Raw genomic sequence first — 16,739 nt, forward strand, 5'->3', positions numbered from 1 at the left:
CATGTTGCTATACTTCAATGTGTGTTGCTGCTGGCTGAGAAACAAATTGCCCCTCAAAGTAAAACGATACCTTAAACTTGCTATACTGTATCCTTTATCTCCTAACAGACTCTGTCAAGCAATAGTAAACAGACATGACTGAGGGAGCGTTTGTGTGTATTCATTGACACTGCAGGGTCGGGTGGGCACAAGAAGTGTTCATTCCATCAAACTGCTTCTCTTCAGCAGTAGAATTCACCTCTGAAACTTTGTTTTCAGTCATTCAGTCATTGCTTTACTTGTGCAATGTTGTTGTGGACGCTCTATTGACATGAGTGAATCACTTCCTGTGTGCAGCACTGGAATGTCACTGAGCGAGGCAAAATCTTAACACAGCTACAGTGAGAAACACAGAGTCACGTAGAGGATTTGACAATGGTTTAATGGTAACACACGGTGGTTTGTATTTAAAAGTTACACACTACAATTAAAATTGTTTTGGTCATTTTCTATGTGTTTCTCCTCAGGTCACAAAGAAAGTGGCAGGCTCGTACAGGACTGTGGTGTCAGATAAGAGAGGAGAGGACGTGAGCAGCTTGCAGTTGCTGGATAATGGTGAGACACTGCATGTTCTTTTTAACAGCAAACACAGCCACATAGTTTTCCCTGTGTGCGTTTGACTTTAGAAACAAAGCAATAAATATGTCTTATCACATTACGTGAGTCCCACCTCTGATCTGATGTGTGTTGCTCAATAAAAACACTGTAAAATAAGAAGTATTAACTGTCCCTTTTTATTTGCAGAGTATGACAAGCTTCTGCAACAGCTAAGTAAACAATGCGGTGAGTTATTCACGGGCGGAAGGTCTTCTTTGGAGTACAGCTCTTCTTTTCCATGTGCTATGTATAGATGAGGATAATAAAAGAGATAGCAGTGTTTATAGTTTATGCTGTGAGTCGTTCTCTCTGTCTGTCTCCGCAGCTTTGTCAGCTGGTCCACTGAGCATTCAGAGCACCGCTGAAGGTTTCAAGCTCTACTGCTCACTCAAATACTACACAAGCTATATGAAGACCAGCTGGCACTTCAAGTGAGTCTGACCTAACATCGTGTGTTCAGCAGCTGCCACGGATGATGTATTTTAAAACTTGATTAAATACTGTGAAGAGAACATTTTAAAAGTCCAGTGTGTAAGAACTGGTGACATGTTAGGATGAGACTGTAGATTGTAACAAATGGCGAAGTCCTCAGTTCACCCCTTTGTTTTTTAAGGACATCAGGGAACTATGGTGGCCTTCCCATACCAAAAAGTATGTTCTACTTCTTAGTTCACATTGTAAGCTTGTACTTTAAAATTGCAAAATGCACAGTTTTTACACACTTGACCTTTAAGAGTAGACCCCACACACCCAGATTAGGATTAGGTTAATTGGAGACTTTAAACTGTCTTTAGGTTTGAATGCTTTTAGTTTGTCTCTGTATCTTGGCCCTGCTGGGATGGACTAGTGTTGACCTGTCCAGGGAGAATTCTGCCTTTCAACGACTGGGTTTGGCTCCAGCTCGCCTCACGACCCTCAAAAGGATAAGTGGTAGATAACAAATGTGCAAAACCACTTGCAGGAAAACAAATGGGAGTAGTTAAACATTTATTTTGGCCTCAGTTCCAGCTGTGTGGTGTGTCGGCACCAGAACCACAGCTGCCGCCAGTGTGCATGTGCACCACATAGAAGATGAGCAGTAACTGTGTCATATGTGCTTGGCTGCTGCACCAGCAAACACAAAAACCTGTGGTAATACTTAAATAATACTAAAGTAAATGAAAAAGCTCATGCTTATTATATTATAACATTTTTGTTTGTGTTTTCCATAATAAGAAGTCATTTCTGCTCCGTGCAGAGGAAGAAAAATGACAAAGTGAAAATCCCTCCTTTTGACTAATTGTTTTAAAAAAAAACATGTTTGGTGCTCTATCATTTAAAACACTCAAACATGTGTATTTAATCATATTTAAAGACTGGTTGCTATAATGCATTTTATTACTGGATGTGTAATGAAAAATGATTTTGCTGAAGCCAGTGTAGTGGTTTTCTTTAGTCAGGCTACTGGCACCACCTGCTGGTATGTGTGTGTCACTGCAGGTGGAACTAAAAAAAACATGAGCTTTACATTTTCTTTTCCATTTTTTATGAGTTTCTGACCCTTGGTGGGATAAGAAGGAGGTGTTTTCTTGTGTACCAACTGTATTTTCTATGTATTAGAATCAGTGAATATGGTGTATTTGTGGTTCTTCACCTGCAGGGAGAAGAGGATTGACCAGGAGGGGAGGACAAAGTCTGGGAGCAGCATGCAAATGGTCTGGATTGATATCCCTAACCCAACAGATAATGATAAAGGAAAATACACTTTGGAGATGTTTGACGGCAAAGAGACACACAAACGGTTTCTTGACGTGTCTGGACAAAGTGAGTGGAAAAACATGAAGCTTATGTTTGGTTTGAGTTCAGTTGAGTTCAGTTGTACAACTTCATATCATAAAGTTATGTGTGAGCAAATTCAATGAGATTTCATTTGATCGTCACTGTAACTTCCAACAGTCTTTGCTGACGCCCTGCTGGAGCACCAGAGGTTGAAGTAAGTGCAGCACAACACGCAGTAGATAAGGCACCACATGACTTTCTGTGATAATAAAAGAAAACACTTACAAGTCAGACTATTTACACAGAAAAGGCCTGTACACAAGGGACTGTTGTTATACCGGACAACTATTAAGTGAAACACGTCTGAACTCCCATTGTTGCTTGACATTGTGCAGTGTCGTATTGATTTGACCCTTTGTTTTCATCCCTCAGGCAGGCCGCTATTGCTGAAAAAAGTGAGTCACACAAAATATGTTACTCCTTGGATATTTCTGTGCACAATAATGATACTTATATGTAATATTTTACCGAGAATGTCAATAGGAAGTGGTTGTTGTTGCTTTTGTTTGTTTCAGATCGGGCTAAAGTAACGAAAGGTCTTCCTGATGTGGTCGCTATCATGGAAGGGAAGGTATGTCACTGTCAAAACAAAAGCACACAGCTACACTGTGTCGTGATATTGTTGTCATTATTTTGAAGTAGGCTTGAGGGAATCACACTGTGGTTGCACCAGATTTGACCCTAATTTCCTCTCGTCCTCTCCTCAGTCTCTGTGTCTGACATGCTTCATCGAAGGTGAACCGGCCCCAGAGATCAGATGGCTCCGTAATGACAAGGAGATTGTTCATGGAAACCAGTTCACCATCACTAAAGAGCCCAAGTGCAGCACCATCACTGTCAACAATGTCAAAATGGAAGATTCTGGAAAATACAGCATCTTTGTGCGCAACAAGTATGGCTGCGAGACAGCTGATGTGACGGTGAGCGCGTACAAGCTTGGAGAGAAGCCTCCAGCAAACGCTGTGGAGATGGGCTTTTAGACAGAACATATGATGTACTTATGTTTATGTTATTTAGAAGGTACAATGCACATTAAATAGCATGCGTAATGTGCCAGATATAACCATGTGGGCTAGTTTTCATCAGGTTGATGGTAAAAATATACAACCAACATAAGGTATGTAAGTGCATACACAGACAGTTAATCGCCGTGCATGTATTGGGACATATGAACATGTCACATACAATCCCCAGAATAAAACTCTCTGGGGTGACTCCATGGATGTTTGCTTATTTAACAGGACTGAAACTTTTTATTTATCTGTTCCAAAGATAAAAAAAAAGAAGATAAATTTGCATCAGCTAAGATCTATCTCCATAAACAACTGGGTGACATTATCTTACATCATCTATAACTTTGCGATCAGCTAATGTTTGCATAAATGCAAAAGAAAAACGGAGAGAGCTTCACCTACTGGACTGAGTTAATTAATCTAATGCGTCATTTGTTTTTGTGTGCAGCATGATGAATAAAGCAAATGCAGTCATACATTTCGTCCGTGTCATTTTTTATGGCGGTTTTTATCTTCATATTAATCATTAGACTTTGTTGTGTATGATTTTTGCAAGCTGAGATCATTTCTTGTACCTTTCAACGCAAACAGTCCACAGTGTCATTAACCCTGCTGGTCCCCGGCCAGTCACAGGGTTCAACAAAAAAACGGAGGGAAGCTTGAATATGTTTATGTTGCATGAAAGACTCCTGTCTATAGCAGAGCTTCTCAAACTTCACAAGTGCACATTAGCAAGAATGCAGCATCGCATTAGGTAACATTGGACTTTTGATATTTTGTATATTTGGACATGTAGAAACAATTAATAATAAAAAATGATCATTAGTTCAATATTAATCAAAATAGCCATAACTGAGAAGCTATTTTGCGTTTACAAACACACACATCATGCATCACATTAAGATTTGTATGTCCCCAGAATAAAGACAACACACTAACCAGCCACTTTATTAGGTACATCTGTTCAACTTTTTGTTGCCAATCAAATGGCAGCAACTCAATCTATGCAGGCAGAATTTAGGTATGTTAGGTTGTTGTTGTCTGAGTATTTCAGAAACTGCTGATCTTCTGCCATTTCTTGGGTTTTCAGAAAATATCAGGAAAAACTGAGCCACAAACAGTTCCCTGGGTGAGAATGCCTTGGTGATGCCAGAGGTCAAAATAGAATGACCAGAATAGTTCCAGATAATGGGAAATTAACAGTGACTGAATGTACAAGACATCAAACCTTGAAGCAGATCAAATACTCGGCAGCAGACGACCACAGCAGGTACTACTCCTGTCACTGTATTAGGTGTCCTGTGTAACTAATAAAGTGGCTCATATGTTTCAGTTATTTTTTTAATAACCAACCCGCAATAACTCCAAGGCTGACCAGTGGGCAGTGGTCCACACTTTGGAAAACACTGGTCTGATCCTGTTTTCTGTGCCACTTGGATCATCTCTTGTATCTATCCTGAATAAAAGCAGTGCAAATAAGTCAAAAGTAGTTAATGAATTTGATGATGTGAAATAGCATATATTCCTGCAGGCGTACACATACCTCCTGTTAGTGACACTCGTGAGCACATTTTGCAAATTCATATTCAGGAGTCAAACAGGAGTGAGTGAACTCCAGGCTGTTCACACAGCAGTGATTACTTCATAGAGGTTTGTTACTCATTATCCTCAGCACTCGGAGCCCCTTTACTTTCCTGTATAAAAAGGTTTGGGGGCAGACTCACATACTCTACATTGTGTTGAGCTTCACACAGCTGTCTCAGCCTCCAGCCCACTTTGGTCAAGGAGATCCCAGACCCTCCAGGAAACATGGACTTTAATGGAACATGGCAGGTTTACTCTCAGGAGAACTATGAGGAGTTCCTCAGGGCCATGGGTGAGAAAAAACATTTGGAAGATATTATACAATCGTTGCCTTTGAGGTTGATCAGTCTTGTCACTGTGCAAGGATTTACATAAATTTGTCTTCTTTTCTCAACAGACCTCCCAGAAGATGTCATCAAGATGGCAAAGGACATCAAGCCAGTTACTGAAATCAAGCAGAGTGGCAAAGACTTTGTTATCACCTCCAAGACCCCTGGAAAATCTGTGACCAACACCTTCACCATTGGCAAGGAGGCTGATATCACCACCATGGATGGCAAGAAGCTCAAGGTTTGTCGGTGTAATTTACCTTTTATTTTGTGGAAACCCACTTGGAGCAGCTGAAAAACTACATCCATTATCTCCCGCTTTATCTCCTACTCAGCTGACATAGAGCGATAGGCAGGGTACACCCTGGACAGTTTTAAAAACTACTTTAATGCAAATATTTGTACTGTGCTTTTTGGGTCCATGCCTGTTGTATACTTGTGATGATATATACAGTACTTTGTCCTTCTCCGATTACCAGTGCACTGTCAATCTGGAGGGTGGCAAACTGGTCTGCGATACTGGAAAGTTCCACCACATCCAAGAGCTCAAAGGAGGAGAAATGATAGAGGTACGGTATAATTAACCAGAATACACCCCCTCTTAGAAACGTCTTCATTCAAACAAGCAAAATGTGAATTGTCATCGCTGATGTATGAGTATAATTTAAATGATTGTATATTAAGTATCCTATCACTGTGTTCTTATCCCCTGTCAGACATTGACCATGGGCTCTACATCTCTCATCAGGAAGAGCAAAAAGATCTAACTTGGCAGCGAAGAAAAACAATGTCTATTTAAATAAAAAATGTTTTGCGTAAAAGTGTGTTGTTTGTGTCATTTTACAGTGCAAATGCATCTCTTTGCACTGGCAAAGAGGTTATAGGTTATATGAGTGACACAATGATGTTTGAAAGATTTACTGAGACCCCTAGTGGTGGTATGTGTGTAGTGTAGGGCCACCATTTCACAATGCTTTGTTGACCATGTATAATTATTTCTCTTGTTTATTTTTTAAAGTACAAATACACATACAGGAAACATACATTTTTAATTATTTTGAGACAACATAATGTGTTAAGTGTGTATAAAGTATTAAATGTGACTTGTTTTTGAAAAATAGCAGGAGCTTGGCTCTGTTAAACCTGGAGTGGAACCCTAATTAATGTCATTGGTAACACCTGTGTTTGTCTTGCTGTTTCATGTCAAAATGGCTGCTATATATATATATATATATATATATAAAGTCTATTATGCCAGGTTTATTTAAAACATGCATGAGCATTACATTCACGTGTCGCACAGGTTAATCTCATTGAAAGAGTGCACATATAAAAGAACAACTTTCATTCAAATCTTTCATTTACATATCAGCTCTGCAAAGGTATTGAAAAGCATTTAAATATAACTATATAGAGGGTGTGTGTCTGTCCGACTGCGCAATGTGCGCATGCGCTGTGTATCCGCAGCACTTTCGACCACGTAGCTTGTCTTATTCGCAGCAAAGCATCAAGGTTTGTGGAAAATATCGGAAATAAAACACAGTGACGGCCAATAAACTTGTAGTACGGTGCTGCTGGATATGGCGAGGTACCTGAGGCCCCCTAATTCCTCTCTCTTCGTAAGAAACATCGCTGACGAGTCCAGGTATGTTGTCATTTTAGCCCCGCTTGCCGCGTGTGTAAGTTTGGTCACGCTAACGGAATGCTAGTCAGTTAGCAAACAGACATGTCACCAAAATAGCTAGCGAGCGGTGAGTGTTGCCATAAAGGGAGACGTAGAGTAGACTTTGTAGTTATTTAGCCACAAAAATGATCGTTGGAAGGTAACAATTAATAACTACCATTAAAAAAATAGTCCTTGTGTACGGTTTACCAGGACTGAGCCAACTATAAACTGAAACGCTGTGTGGTTAACGTGTGGCTCCTCTCCAAAGATAGTTGCATTTGTATTATGGACCTGGTTTCCTGTTATAATATTATTGCATGCAGTCATTTGTCTGATGCAGGTGAACTGCATGCATATAGTCAAACAAATCAATACATATTTTAACGGTATGTTAATCCTTATCCAAAATTGCCTGCTGCAACTGATAATTATTTTAATAAGCGATTAATCAGTTGGTTATTTTCCACAATAAAGGGATTCATTGTTTCCTCCCCAAAATGCCGAACCTGCTGTGGAGTCTTTCCCTTACCTCAAAATAACAATCCTCAAATCCTATTATTTTAGTGCTCAAACCAGAAACTGAAACCATATGTGTGTGAATATGAAGCAACTGAACATTATCAGGCTCGTGCACCTCCCATGGATATTCTCCACATTCTGCGTTGGACTTGGACCTTAAAACATCTTTGAGTTTAACGTCCTTTTTTCAATTGAATATTGCTTCTGTCCACTATATACTAACTGTTTTAAAATGTTCAAGTATTTATTTAATTTACTTGAACATTTCGGAAGTAAAGTAAGAAGATGCAGGGGGCTCTGTGAGCTTACTAACAGTTTTTTTTGCTTTTAAAAGTCACTGTGGACTCTGACAGTTCACCACATTTTAATGGCTGCTGTATATGTGTGAAGTCATGGGTATTTATATGTATATTTACATCTTAAAATGAATAAAGAGAATGATTATACTTATTGCTATGTGCTGGCCTGGCACCTGTCCTTGTGTATAATTTGTACATTGGGCCCCAGCTAATTAATTCATTTGATAGCCAGCAAAATAAATGTGCTTATTTCATGACACTTCAGGCCAGAGGATTTACGACGAGAGTTTGGTCGTTATGGGCCTGTTGTAGATGTCTACATTCCACTTGACTTCTATACACGAAGACCGAGGGGATTTGCTTACATTCAATATCCTTTCTTCTTTTAATTTGGGAGTGGGATTTTCCCTGAGGAGTTGTGGAATATATAATCAGTGAAACTTGACCGGGCATTTACTTTTTGTTTTGTTTGCTGTTGTTTTTTTTATCATAAAAAAGTTTATCCCATTGCATAGAAATGTTTTAATGTCATTTTATGTTTAGTTGTTATCTAGGATGCTGTATCCTAACTTCCTAACCATTATTTCCTCTGTTGTTGCCTTAGAATGGTAAAGGTACTGTTCTGGAGACACCACACCAAAGAAAGTTGAAAGGTGGTTTTAGAGTAGATTCAAGCCAAAGACACCCAGGCGGCAAGCTGTAGTGGAATTGGGAAAATAAAGAGAGAGCAAAAGCATGAAGATACAAAGAGGAGAAAAGGGAGCACCCAGACTTCCGTTTGTCTTCCAAAGGGAGGAAAAGCAAAGTGTTTATTGGGCAAAGACAAGCAGGAAACCTCAAGTTCTTCTGCCAAGACAATACAGATCAAGCTCAAGGTCAAAGAACAAGCATATTAAAGGTAACAAACAAAACCTTTTGTATCCTACCAAATCTGATCCCCATCCACATTTGTCTTGTCATCACAATCTAAAATCACAAATGGCCCTTTTGAATAAGTTTTATGTCATTGTAATTGACAGCTGTGATTGCAGTAGGTATTTCTGAGGACAGTAATTATGCCAAGAGAACAGATTATTATAATAATTTTCACTTTAAAATGTTACCACAAATTAATATCCTACTTTGATCTAATATCTATGTGTATTTTCATTTGCAGCAACACCCATTGTAGTCTTTTTTGTAACTGTATGTGTGCAGACGTCTGTCCCTGTTTTCCAAATTTCAAAATAAAAGGCCTTAACAATACAGCATGTTTGAAGATGTCCGTGATGCAGAAGATGCACTTCACAATCTAGACCATAAGTGGGTTTGTGGACGCCAGATTGAGATCCAGTTTGCCCAAGGAGACCGCAAGAGTAGGAACAATTTGCATATCTTCATAAAAACACTCTTAATGCACTTTAGATTTGGGAAATAGATTTCATTGTTGGACAATGTTTTGATGTCATTTTTTCCATCAAGCCCCTAACCAGATGAAGTCCAAGGAACAAACTCCCCCTCGCAGTTTCTCTCGCCATGACGATGATCGTGATAGCCGCCGAAGACGGTCCCGGAGCCGCAGCTACGATCGGCGGAGGTCACGGAGCCCCTCGTATGAGCGCTGTCCTCGGAGAACTGAGAGAGATGAGAGCCCTAAAGAGTGAGTTGTGGGCAACTGCTGTTTCCTAAATGTTTGACTCAGAACCAGTGACTTATGCTGGCTACATAACATGCTGTTTTTCTGTATTTGGAAGGATAACTGTCCTTAAATGTATACAAGGTTTGTTGTCAAACATTAGCATGAAGTATCTACTTGGGATTGACACCACTTGGCAAAAGTCAGATCAAAGAATTTCAAGTCTTAGCTGAATAATTTTCCAACTTCAATACAATGATAAATTTAGATCTAGTGGAGGAAAGAGTGCTGGGAAAATAGCTTAGCAGACATGGGCCCCCTTTACACCTGGAATTAGAATGCGTTTTCTGTGATCAGATCGCTATCTGATAGTGGTTCACCACATGCATTTACACCTGGTATATACATGTGTCTAGGTGTCCACGTGAAGATCTGATCGGGTTCCGATCACTGTCGTCCTCCCATATGTCACCTCTCCCTGTGCCCTGCCATATCAACAACATTAGCCACATGTGAAATTGTGCTGTTGTATGGACTTCTTTGCTTTTTGAAGCAGGGAAAGAAGTCTGACAAGCGGAAAACCGACAAAAGCAGAGGCTGTGCAGTTTTATCGCCGTTGTCATGTTTGCTGTGCTCAGAGCCACCAAGTACCTCCACAACTCCGCTCAGTTGTTGTGGGTGGAGTGTAGATGCATCTCACACAATGCGTCTCCAACCACCTCCCAAAGTGGTTTTGCAGATGAGATAACAATCCGTCCTCAGGCGTGTTTACACCTGTACTTACTGTAATGGTCAGGCGCTATCTGATTGCAATCTGATCACAGAAAACGCATTTTAATGCCAGGTGTAAAGGGGGCCATAGACTACATCATGTATATTACGTACATCACCAGTAAGAAAACACTGAACATTGTCATAATGAACTATGCAGATATGCAGGTCAGTTAGTTACAGTTGTACCAGCAAATCAATTCCATCCGAGCAGTGAGAAGCTGTTTATTACACTACTGTAAGGGCTACAGACGCCTGATTTTATTTATTTTATCCTCCAGAAAGATTTAACTGATGGCTATCAGAATGTGAAGAGGAGTGTTTCTTTTCAAGATTTCAGTAGATCCACCATTAACATGTCACCATATAAAAGCGCTTAATGTTTATTTGTACAAATAAAAGGAAGGAAAGGAAATCATCGTCTTTATTTGATAGTACCAATAAAGGTTACGTGGATCTGTCTGTATGCAGATTCATGTCTGCTCTGGTTGAGGTGATTTCAATTGTTGTGGGTGGTTAATAACTTTAGAAAATGCGTGCCATTGTTCATAACAAGGTAGGTCAGGTCCTGCTTAATGTGTGTTCTGTCAATTTGAACTAGGTGTGTCAAAACACACAGTGCCTAATTACAGGAACACATTGTTCTGATGCTGGAAATAAATTGGTTCAAGCTACGCCCTGAAAACCTGGTCTGTTCTTTTTGTTTCCTGTCCAGCTCTCGGTCCTACAATAGACACAGACGCAGCAGAAGCCGTGAAAATGAAAAGTATGATCATTTGACATCTTGCAGTAATTACATAAGTATTGCCCTCTATTTATTTAATTATTCATTAATGCTGTTGTGCATGTTTATCCATCCAGGTACAGACATCCTCCCCGTGATCACCACAGGACACACAACGAGCCACGCTCTCAAAGCCGCTCTGTGTCACACTCTCCTTCCTCCTCCAGATCCAGACCCAAAAGTAAAAAGAGCCAGTCCCAGTCTCACAGCCCTGCTGAAGATTTCCACCCAACATCCAGCTGCCAGAAAGAGTCAGTGGGAAGATCTCCCTCCCGCTCCTACTCTAGATCCATGTCTCGGTCACGTTCTCGTTCCCGGTCCTGGGCTGGACGCAAGTCTGGTGGTCACTGACTGTCTAGTCTTCCAAAGCTTTCTCTGTAGTAGTGTTTGAGGATGTTTCTGTTAACTGCATTTATGTATTATTACTAGAATGGTAAAAGGGCAGCAGCTGAGATTTTCTTTTTCCCTTAAGTTTAGAAAAATCTCTTGTTTTTGGGTCTCATGAAAGCATGGGCCAGGTTAAGTTGTTTAGAACCCGTGTAATGAGGACTGAAGGTGGAAAAATTGTTAGGGTTCTATTTTTACTTCAAGTTAGCAGTATGTACATTGCTACATTTGTCAATATTATGCTTGTCTCTGTTTGGTGTATGTAAACCTGAATAAATAAGATGAACTACTATGGCTAGTATTGTCAAGTTCCTAAATCTTGCATGCCTGGTTTGTGGGGCACTTATGTCAAATACAAACTGATCATTTGTACTAGTATATCTAGTCATTTGTGTCCTGTGTACTTTTATCTAGTATTCAAGTGCCTGAGTCTATTTATATACTCATCAGTAAATGAAATGGTGTAAATGTTTTACATGGTATGCTATACCAATAGTTAAAATCTTTGTTTTTGAACATTTAAATTGTGTTGTACCTGCAATACTAACATGGAAAGTCAAAATATACAGCATGCTTATGCTTCAAGTACAAAGGATACTCAAACACAAAGGTAGGGGGGGAGGGGAAGGGATTTATTTTTCTTTTGGTTAAAATTTTGTGATCAATTCAAGAGTGCATTTTTTCACTTTTTTAAAAGACAATTCATACCAATCATTAAAATAGGGACATTTTCTTGTTGAGTGACATTGTTTCAGAGGGACAAATTCATAGCCAATTCAATACAAGTTTCAAATTTCAGAATAAGGAGACAGTGCCATGCATGGCTCAATCTGAGCAATACAGAAAAGGTACATGTAAACCAATGGAAAGTTATTAACTTGGGAACCAAATTCAGTTGTCAGTTGGCGGAAGAACAGCTGAGAACTGAATGTGGTTTTGAAAGGAGAAAAAAAACAAAAACATTTGGCCATTCTGTGAAATCTCCACTTAATAAAAATGATTCCAGCATGGGGGTTAACTTAGGCACTAACAGGTCAAATCAAGACTAAAAACACCATGCTTACATAGTGTAAGCACATTCAGAATTTGATTCCATACATGTGCAAGTCTCCTCGGATCCAATTGATATTTTTCGTGCTCTCGCCAAGTTTGCACTAAGCATCTTTCACCCTACACTGCATATTACAAAACAATAAAAAACATGTGCAAGATCTCTGGAAAGATAACAGTGCAGGGATACTGGCAAATGCTTTAGGCAGGTATTTTTTTAACAAAAATATTCTTCAGTATTGAAGTCAAGACATGTTCTTAGCATGTCTATACATTCAGTGTTATTACTAAAAATACTTTTGTCACGCAGACCTCAAACACAGTCTGCAAATGTACATATGCTACAAGTACTTCTTTATACATTATACATTTCATTATTTACATGGCTCTTGAACACACTAACAAGCTCTCATAATTTTGTTTTGTCATCTTAAGGCTGGCCATAAACAGCTCCAATTCTGCAAAAGGGAAAACAAAAAAAAGGACCTCACTGGAGGACCAAGTCACAAAAACGGAGAATCCATAGATAGTCGTCTCGCCACCATTTCAATAGCATCCTGACCTGTAACTAATGAATAAAAAATGTCTGATTGCAGTGCAAGAGGTTAAACAAGAGGCTGAGGCAAGAGGCAGCAACTACCTGCCGATTCTGGGGTGGTCAAAGACAGACCTATTTTGTAAACACACAGCAGCCTCCCATCTTACGTCGAGTCCCTTGGGTCACTTCAATTCAGAAACCTCTCAGCTCCGCCTAACCTTGCTTGTATGTCTGCAGCCAACAAGACCACGTCATGCCCAAAACTGACCATGGCCCTCTTCCGCATGTTAAAGCCACAGCATTGTCCTGAATAGGCAGAGACTGAGGAGGAATAACAGTGCTGACTGGAATAAATGAACGATATAAGGGTGACCCTGCGAACTCTAGCCCGTCCACCAACTCCGGCTGTTGAGGTTAAAGTGGCAGTGACAATAATGCCAACCACACACACACACACACAGAGATGTCCAAAATAAAAGAAAAGTCACAAAAAAACAATGCTTTGGTTACACACAGCTCTTCATACATCTTTCAACCATAACAAAAAGGACTTGTACAAAATAATGTTATGACAAAGTGTTAAGGGCCATAGACAAACTCATCTCCTATAGTGCATATGCGCACAGCGCAATAAAGGGGGTACAGGAGTTGACAAGCCAAGGCCCGTGTGCCGTGGTCTCTTATCACCCTTCAATTTGGGGTTATATGTTTGACCTGTATTTACTGGCTACAGCTTAAGATAATCTATTTCCCTGCAGAATTGCAGTCGAGTGTCTTTTCATTCCAAACAAGAAATGTGAGAAATAAGGAAAACTGTGGGACCTGGGAGGGGGAAAATGCTACAACTTTTACGTTTGCTCTAGCAAACAGACACTTCAGATGTTACTCTAAAGGATCATCAAAAGGTGTGTAAATCAAAACAAAAGCTCACCTGTCCACAGAAATGGACCATAAATGTGATGGGAGCTTTCCTGACCTGTACTACAACCCTTGTTTGGAAAAAAACTACACTCGCACACTGCTTTGATAGCCAACGTTAAAAAGAACAAAACAAAAGTACAAATGATATCCAGTTAAGTCACAGACGGACTCCACTAAAGGCATCGCCAACCAACAAGGCTACAGTGCTGTAATATTTTATAATAGTGGTTAAAATGGGTGTAAACATTAGAAGCATGATGCATTACTGCAAATGCCCCCTAACCCTCATAGAAGTCACATAAGTCTAAAAAATAGCTAAAAGTATTACAGCACTGCAGAGTTCCTGGTGAGTGGATACCTTTAAAAGGGGTCCCAGTTCGGGCATTTTTTGATCAGGTGTCGGTATCCCTCTCAGGCCTGCACTTTGAGGAGGCTCTTGAGCTCGAAGGCCATCATCTCCCTGTTGTCACAGGAGCCCATTGGGAAGGACACCCAGTGACTGGGCGGCTTGGGCAACACGCTGGGCGAGGGTGGCTCGCTGAACTTCGGCCCTGCGTAGCTCGGACTTCCCTGGGTGGCCAAGAGTGTGTTGAGGTGAGACACTGCACCCTCCCAGTTCTGATCATAAGCTGTGGCAAAACGGACAGAAGCATTCTTCTCTGCAGACGCGGCCTGCCGCGCCTCTGGCGACCTGTGGTAGGCTATGCCTTTGTCGCTTCGGCGGTGGCTGTGATGGTGAAGGCCCCCTGCACCTCCTGCAGATGCTGCTACTGTTGTTGCTCCGTTTTGGTCACGGCTTCTCTGCTTAACCCGGCCAAGCTGGTGGTTCTTCTTGGGCAGCTGGCGCTCAGGGTGGGAAGCTGGAATGTTGTATCTCTCTCCACCTCCCATACTGCTTTTGCACTATGTGTCACCTACGTGATAAAAGAATATTTATTAATAACAATGAAGTAATAATAATTATGTAAATAAATGTTGTTATTATTATTATTATTATTATTATTATTAAAAGGGTGTATAATAACACTGGGTGCTGTGCACCGTGTGTCGTACAAGGCACTATCAGGTTTTATGCAACCGCAGAGGGCTACGTGCAGGAACACCAGACACAGCGGCTTCGCCCCTCCCCCACCCACAGCCCAGAGAAAAACAAGCCCAGCTCACCTCTTTGTTGTCGAAATAGAGTTGACGAGACAGAGATCCCCCTTTAATCGTTCACCTCCAATCGGGCCCCAGGTCCTCGAAGTAGTTTTTTGTCTACTTCTCGCCGCACTTGTGTGTCCAGCAAGGTCTGAGGTTCTCATGTGCCACTGAGTGTTGTTTATAAGTGGAGCCGAGCTGAACATCAATTCACCTCGGCACACGATGCTCCAGGAAGCCGTAGACCTTCAGTGGGAATAAATGTACCCGTTAGACATGCAAACTAACCGTGTCTGTACGTGTTTTCATTAGTGAACTGCTTTGTTTTCGTCGGGTGGGGGTGCGTTTTATATGTGCGTCACACATAATTTACAATAAACATAATAAACAATAGTAGTACAGCAACAGCAAAGGCCATCCACTGGTGTAATTTACTAGTTAAAAATGAAATTACGGTACATGCAAGTTCAAATGCTGTATTAGAGTCAACTGCGTCAGGTTATCCCACGTAAGTCTCCGACTGTTCACTGCCGTTTTGTCATTTGCCTTTGTTCCGTCAGGTTTTACTCGGTGTTAAAAATAGGTCAACAATGTTGACACAAATGACTCCGGTGGGCTTTTTTGGTTTCGTTCTTACAAATACGAGTTGAATATTTAACGCTCAAACGGACGGTGTCACATTTCTTTGGCACCAAACCAAAACAAAGAAACACTGAGCTCAATATGGCGACGAAACAAAACTGGCTCTTACCGACTTCTTCAGGCTTGGTTGTTAAAGCCTTTCGTCGAAGAAAAGACTGAGAATAGACTTTCTGAACTCTCTCGGCGGACTACGTAGGGAGCACAGAAAACTATATTCCCTACAAATCCGTCACCTTCCAAGAATGTGTGATGTTAAAACAGAGTGGCAGTCGCGGACTCCACTTCCCTCCCGACTCCGTCTAGATTGCAACAAAATGGAATCTACAGCAGGGCTATGTAGCTCGCTCTGGCCCAGAGCTGACCAATCAAACGTCGAGTACAAACGGGACGACCAATCAGCGAAGAGATACACAAACCCGTTCACACCCATTGACAGGCGGGTGACGTCAATCGTGGAACCACATCCCCCCTCCCGTTTGTTGGGGCACTTCCTGAGGAAAGTGAGAATACAGAAGAAAACAACCTTTTTCGATCTGTAGTACGACCGTTTTCATACCGCATTATGGTCAAAAAGTCCAAATGTCGAACACAACGTAGTGAATCTATTTATTCTAACTAATGTTGTGCTATGCGATGTCTTCCTCGTGAGAAAAACAAGTTGTTGTGCGTTTATCTGTTAAACGCAGAAACCACAGTGGTCGAGAACAGCTGCAACAGGCTGTAATACAAAGCAACTGATGTGTGTGAACTGCCCATCCCCCCCAAGTGATACTGATGAGACAACACCTTGACCAGTTTACTGGAAAATGTAGCCCCACATATGAAAACATCAAAGTTAAGTTTGCTTGTTTGTTAGCCTAAAGTTTCTATATCATATGAAATTATGTCACAGTCAAATCATATGAAATCATTTAGAGACCTACTTTTTTTTGTAATTGTCATCCAAAAATTCACAGTAAAGTGTTAACAACTGAGCCTATATTTCATCATTAGAACTTGAAGAACTTTTTATTTTCATGCGCTCATG

At 40.7% G+C, this 16,739-nt stretch overlaps 4 protein-coding genes across 4 annotated transcripts in view; 3 read left to right on the top strand and 1 right to left on the bottom strand.

Annotated features, from left to right (window-relative positions):
* The window catches only part of myom3 (myomesin 3), a 57,169-nt gene extending 53,226 nt beyond the window's left edge, over positions 1-3,943 (top strand). Inside the window, exons 30-37 of the mRNA XM_044033275.1 lie at positions 507-594; positions 784-822; positions 962-1,067; positions 2,276-2,439; positions 2,572-2,608; positions 2,827-2,849; positions 2,970-3,025; positions 3,162-3,943. Coding sequence (XP_043889210.1) covers positions 507-594; positions 784-822; positions 962-1,067; positions 2,276-2,439; positions 2,572-2,608; positions 2,827-2,849; positions 2,970-3,025; positions 3,162-3,434 — 786 coding nt within the window. The 3' untranslated portion in view covers positions 3,435-3,943. The remainder of the gene's footprint in view (positions 1-506; positions 595-783; positions 823-961; positions 1,068-2,275; positions 2,440-2,571; positions 2,609-2,826; positions 2,850-2,969; positions 3,026-3,161) is intronic.
* Positions 3,944-5,178: 1,235 nt separating this feature from the next.
* On the top strand, positions 5,179-6,201 carry fabp10a (fatty acid binding protein 10a, liver basic). Its single transcript, XM_044034656.1, has 4 exons — positions 5,179-5,343; positions 5,449-5,621; positions 5,860-5,949; positions 6,097-6,201. The coding sequence occupies exons 1-4, from the start codon at positions 5,277-5,279 to the stop codon at positions 6,145-6,147; spliced, it is 381 nt and encodes a 126-aa protein (XP_043890591.1). The 5' UTR covers positions 5,179-5,276; the 3' UTR covers positions 6,148-6,201.
* Positions 6,202-6,833: 632 nt separating this feature from the next.
* On the top strand, positions 6,834-11,713 carry srsf10a (serine and arginine rich splicing factor 10a). Its single transcript, XM_044033876.1, has 6 exons — positions 6,834-7,025; positions 8,130-8,234; positions 9,116-9,219; positions 9,326-9,503; positions 10,966-11,016; positions 11,112-11,713. Exons 1-6 carry the CDS (start codon positions 6,961-6,963, stop codon positions 11,383-11,385), a joined length of 777 nt encoding a protein of 258 aa, XP_043889811.1. The 5' UTR covers positions 6,834-6,960; the 3' UTR covers positions 11,386-11,713.
* Positions 11,714-12,032: 319 nt separating this feature from the next.
* On the bottom strand, positions 12,033-16,034 carry pnrc2 (proline-rich nuclear receptor coactivator 2). Its single transcript, XM_044033877.1, has 3 exons — positions 15,822-16,034; positions 15,095-15,316; positions 12,033-14,844 (listed from the first exon to the last, which is right to left on the bottom strand). The coding sequence occupies exon 3, from the start codon at positions 14,819-14,821 to the stop codon at positions 14,342-14,344; it is 480 nt and encodes a 159-aa protein (XP_043889812.1). The 5' UTR covers positions 14,822-14,844; positions 15,095-15,316; positions 15,822-16,034; the 3' UTR covers positions 12,033-14,341.
* Positions 16,035-16,739: the final 705 nt, after the last annotated feature.

The sequence above is a fragment of the Solea senegalensis genome, linkage group LG9 (genome assembly GCF_019176455.1).
Source record: "Solea senegalensis isolate Sse05_10M linkage group LG9, IFAPA_SoseM_1, whole genome shotgun sequence".
Lineage (NCBI taxonomy): Eukaryota > Metazoa > Chordata > Actinopteri > Pleuronectiformes > Soleidae > Solea > Solea senegalensis.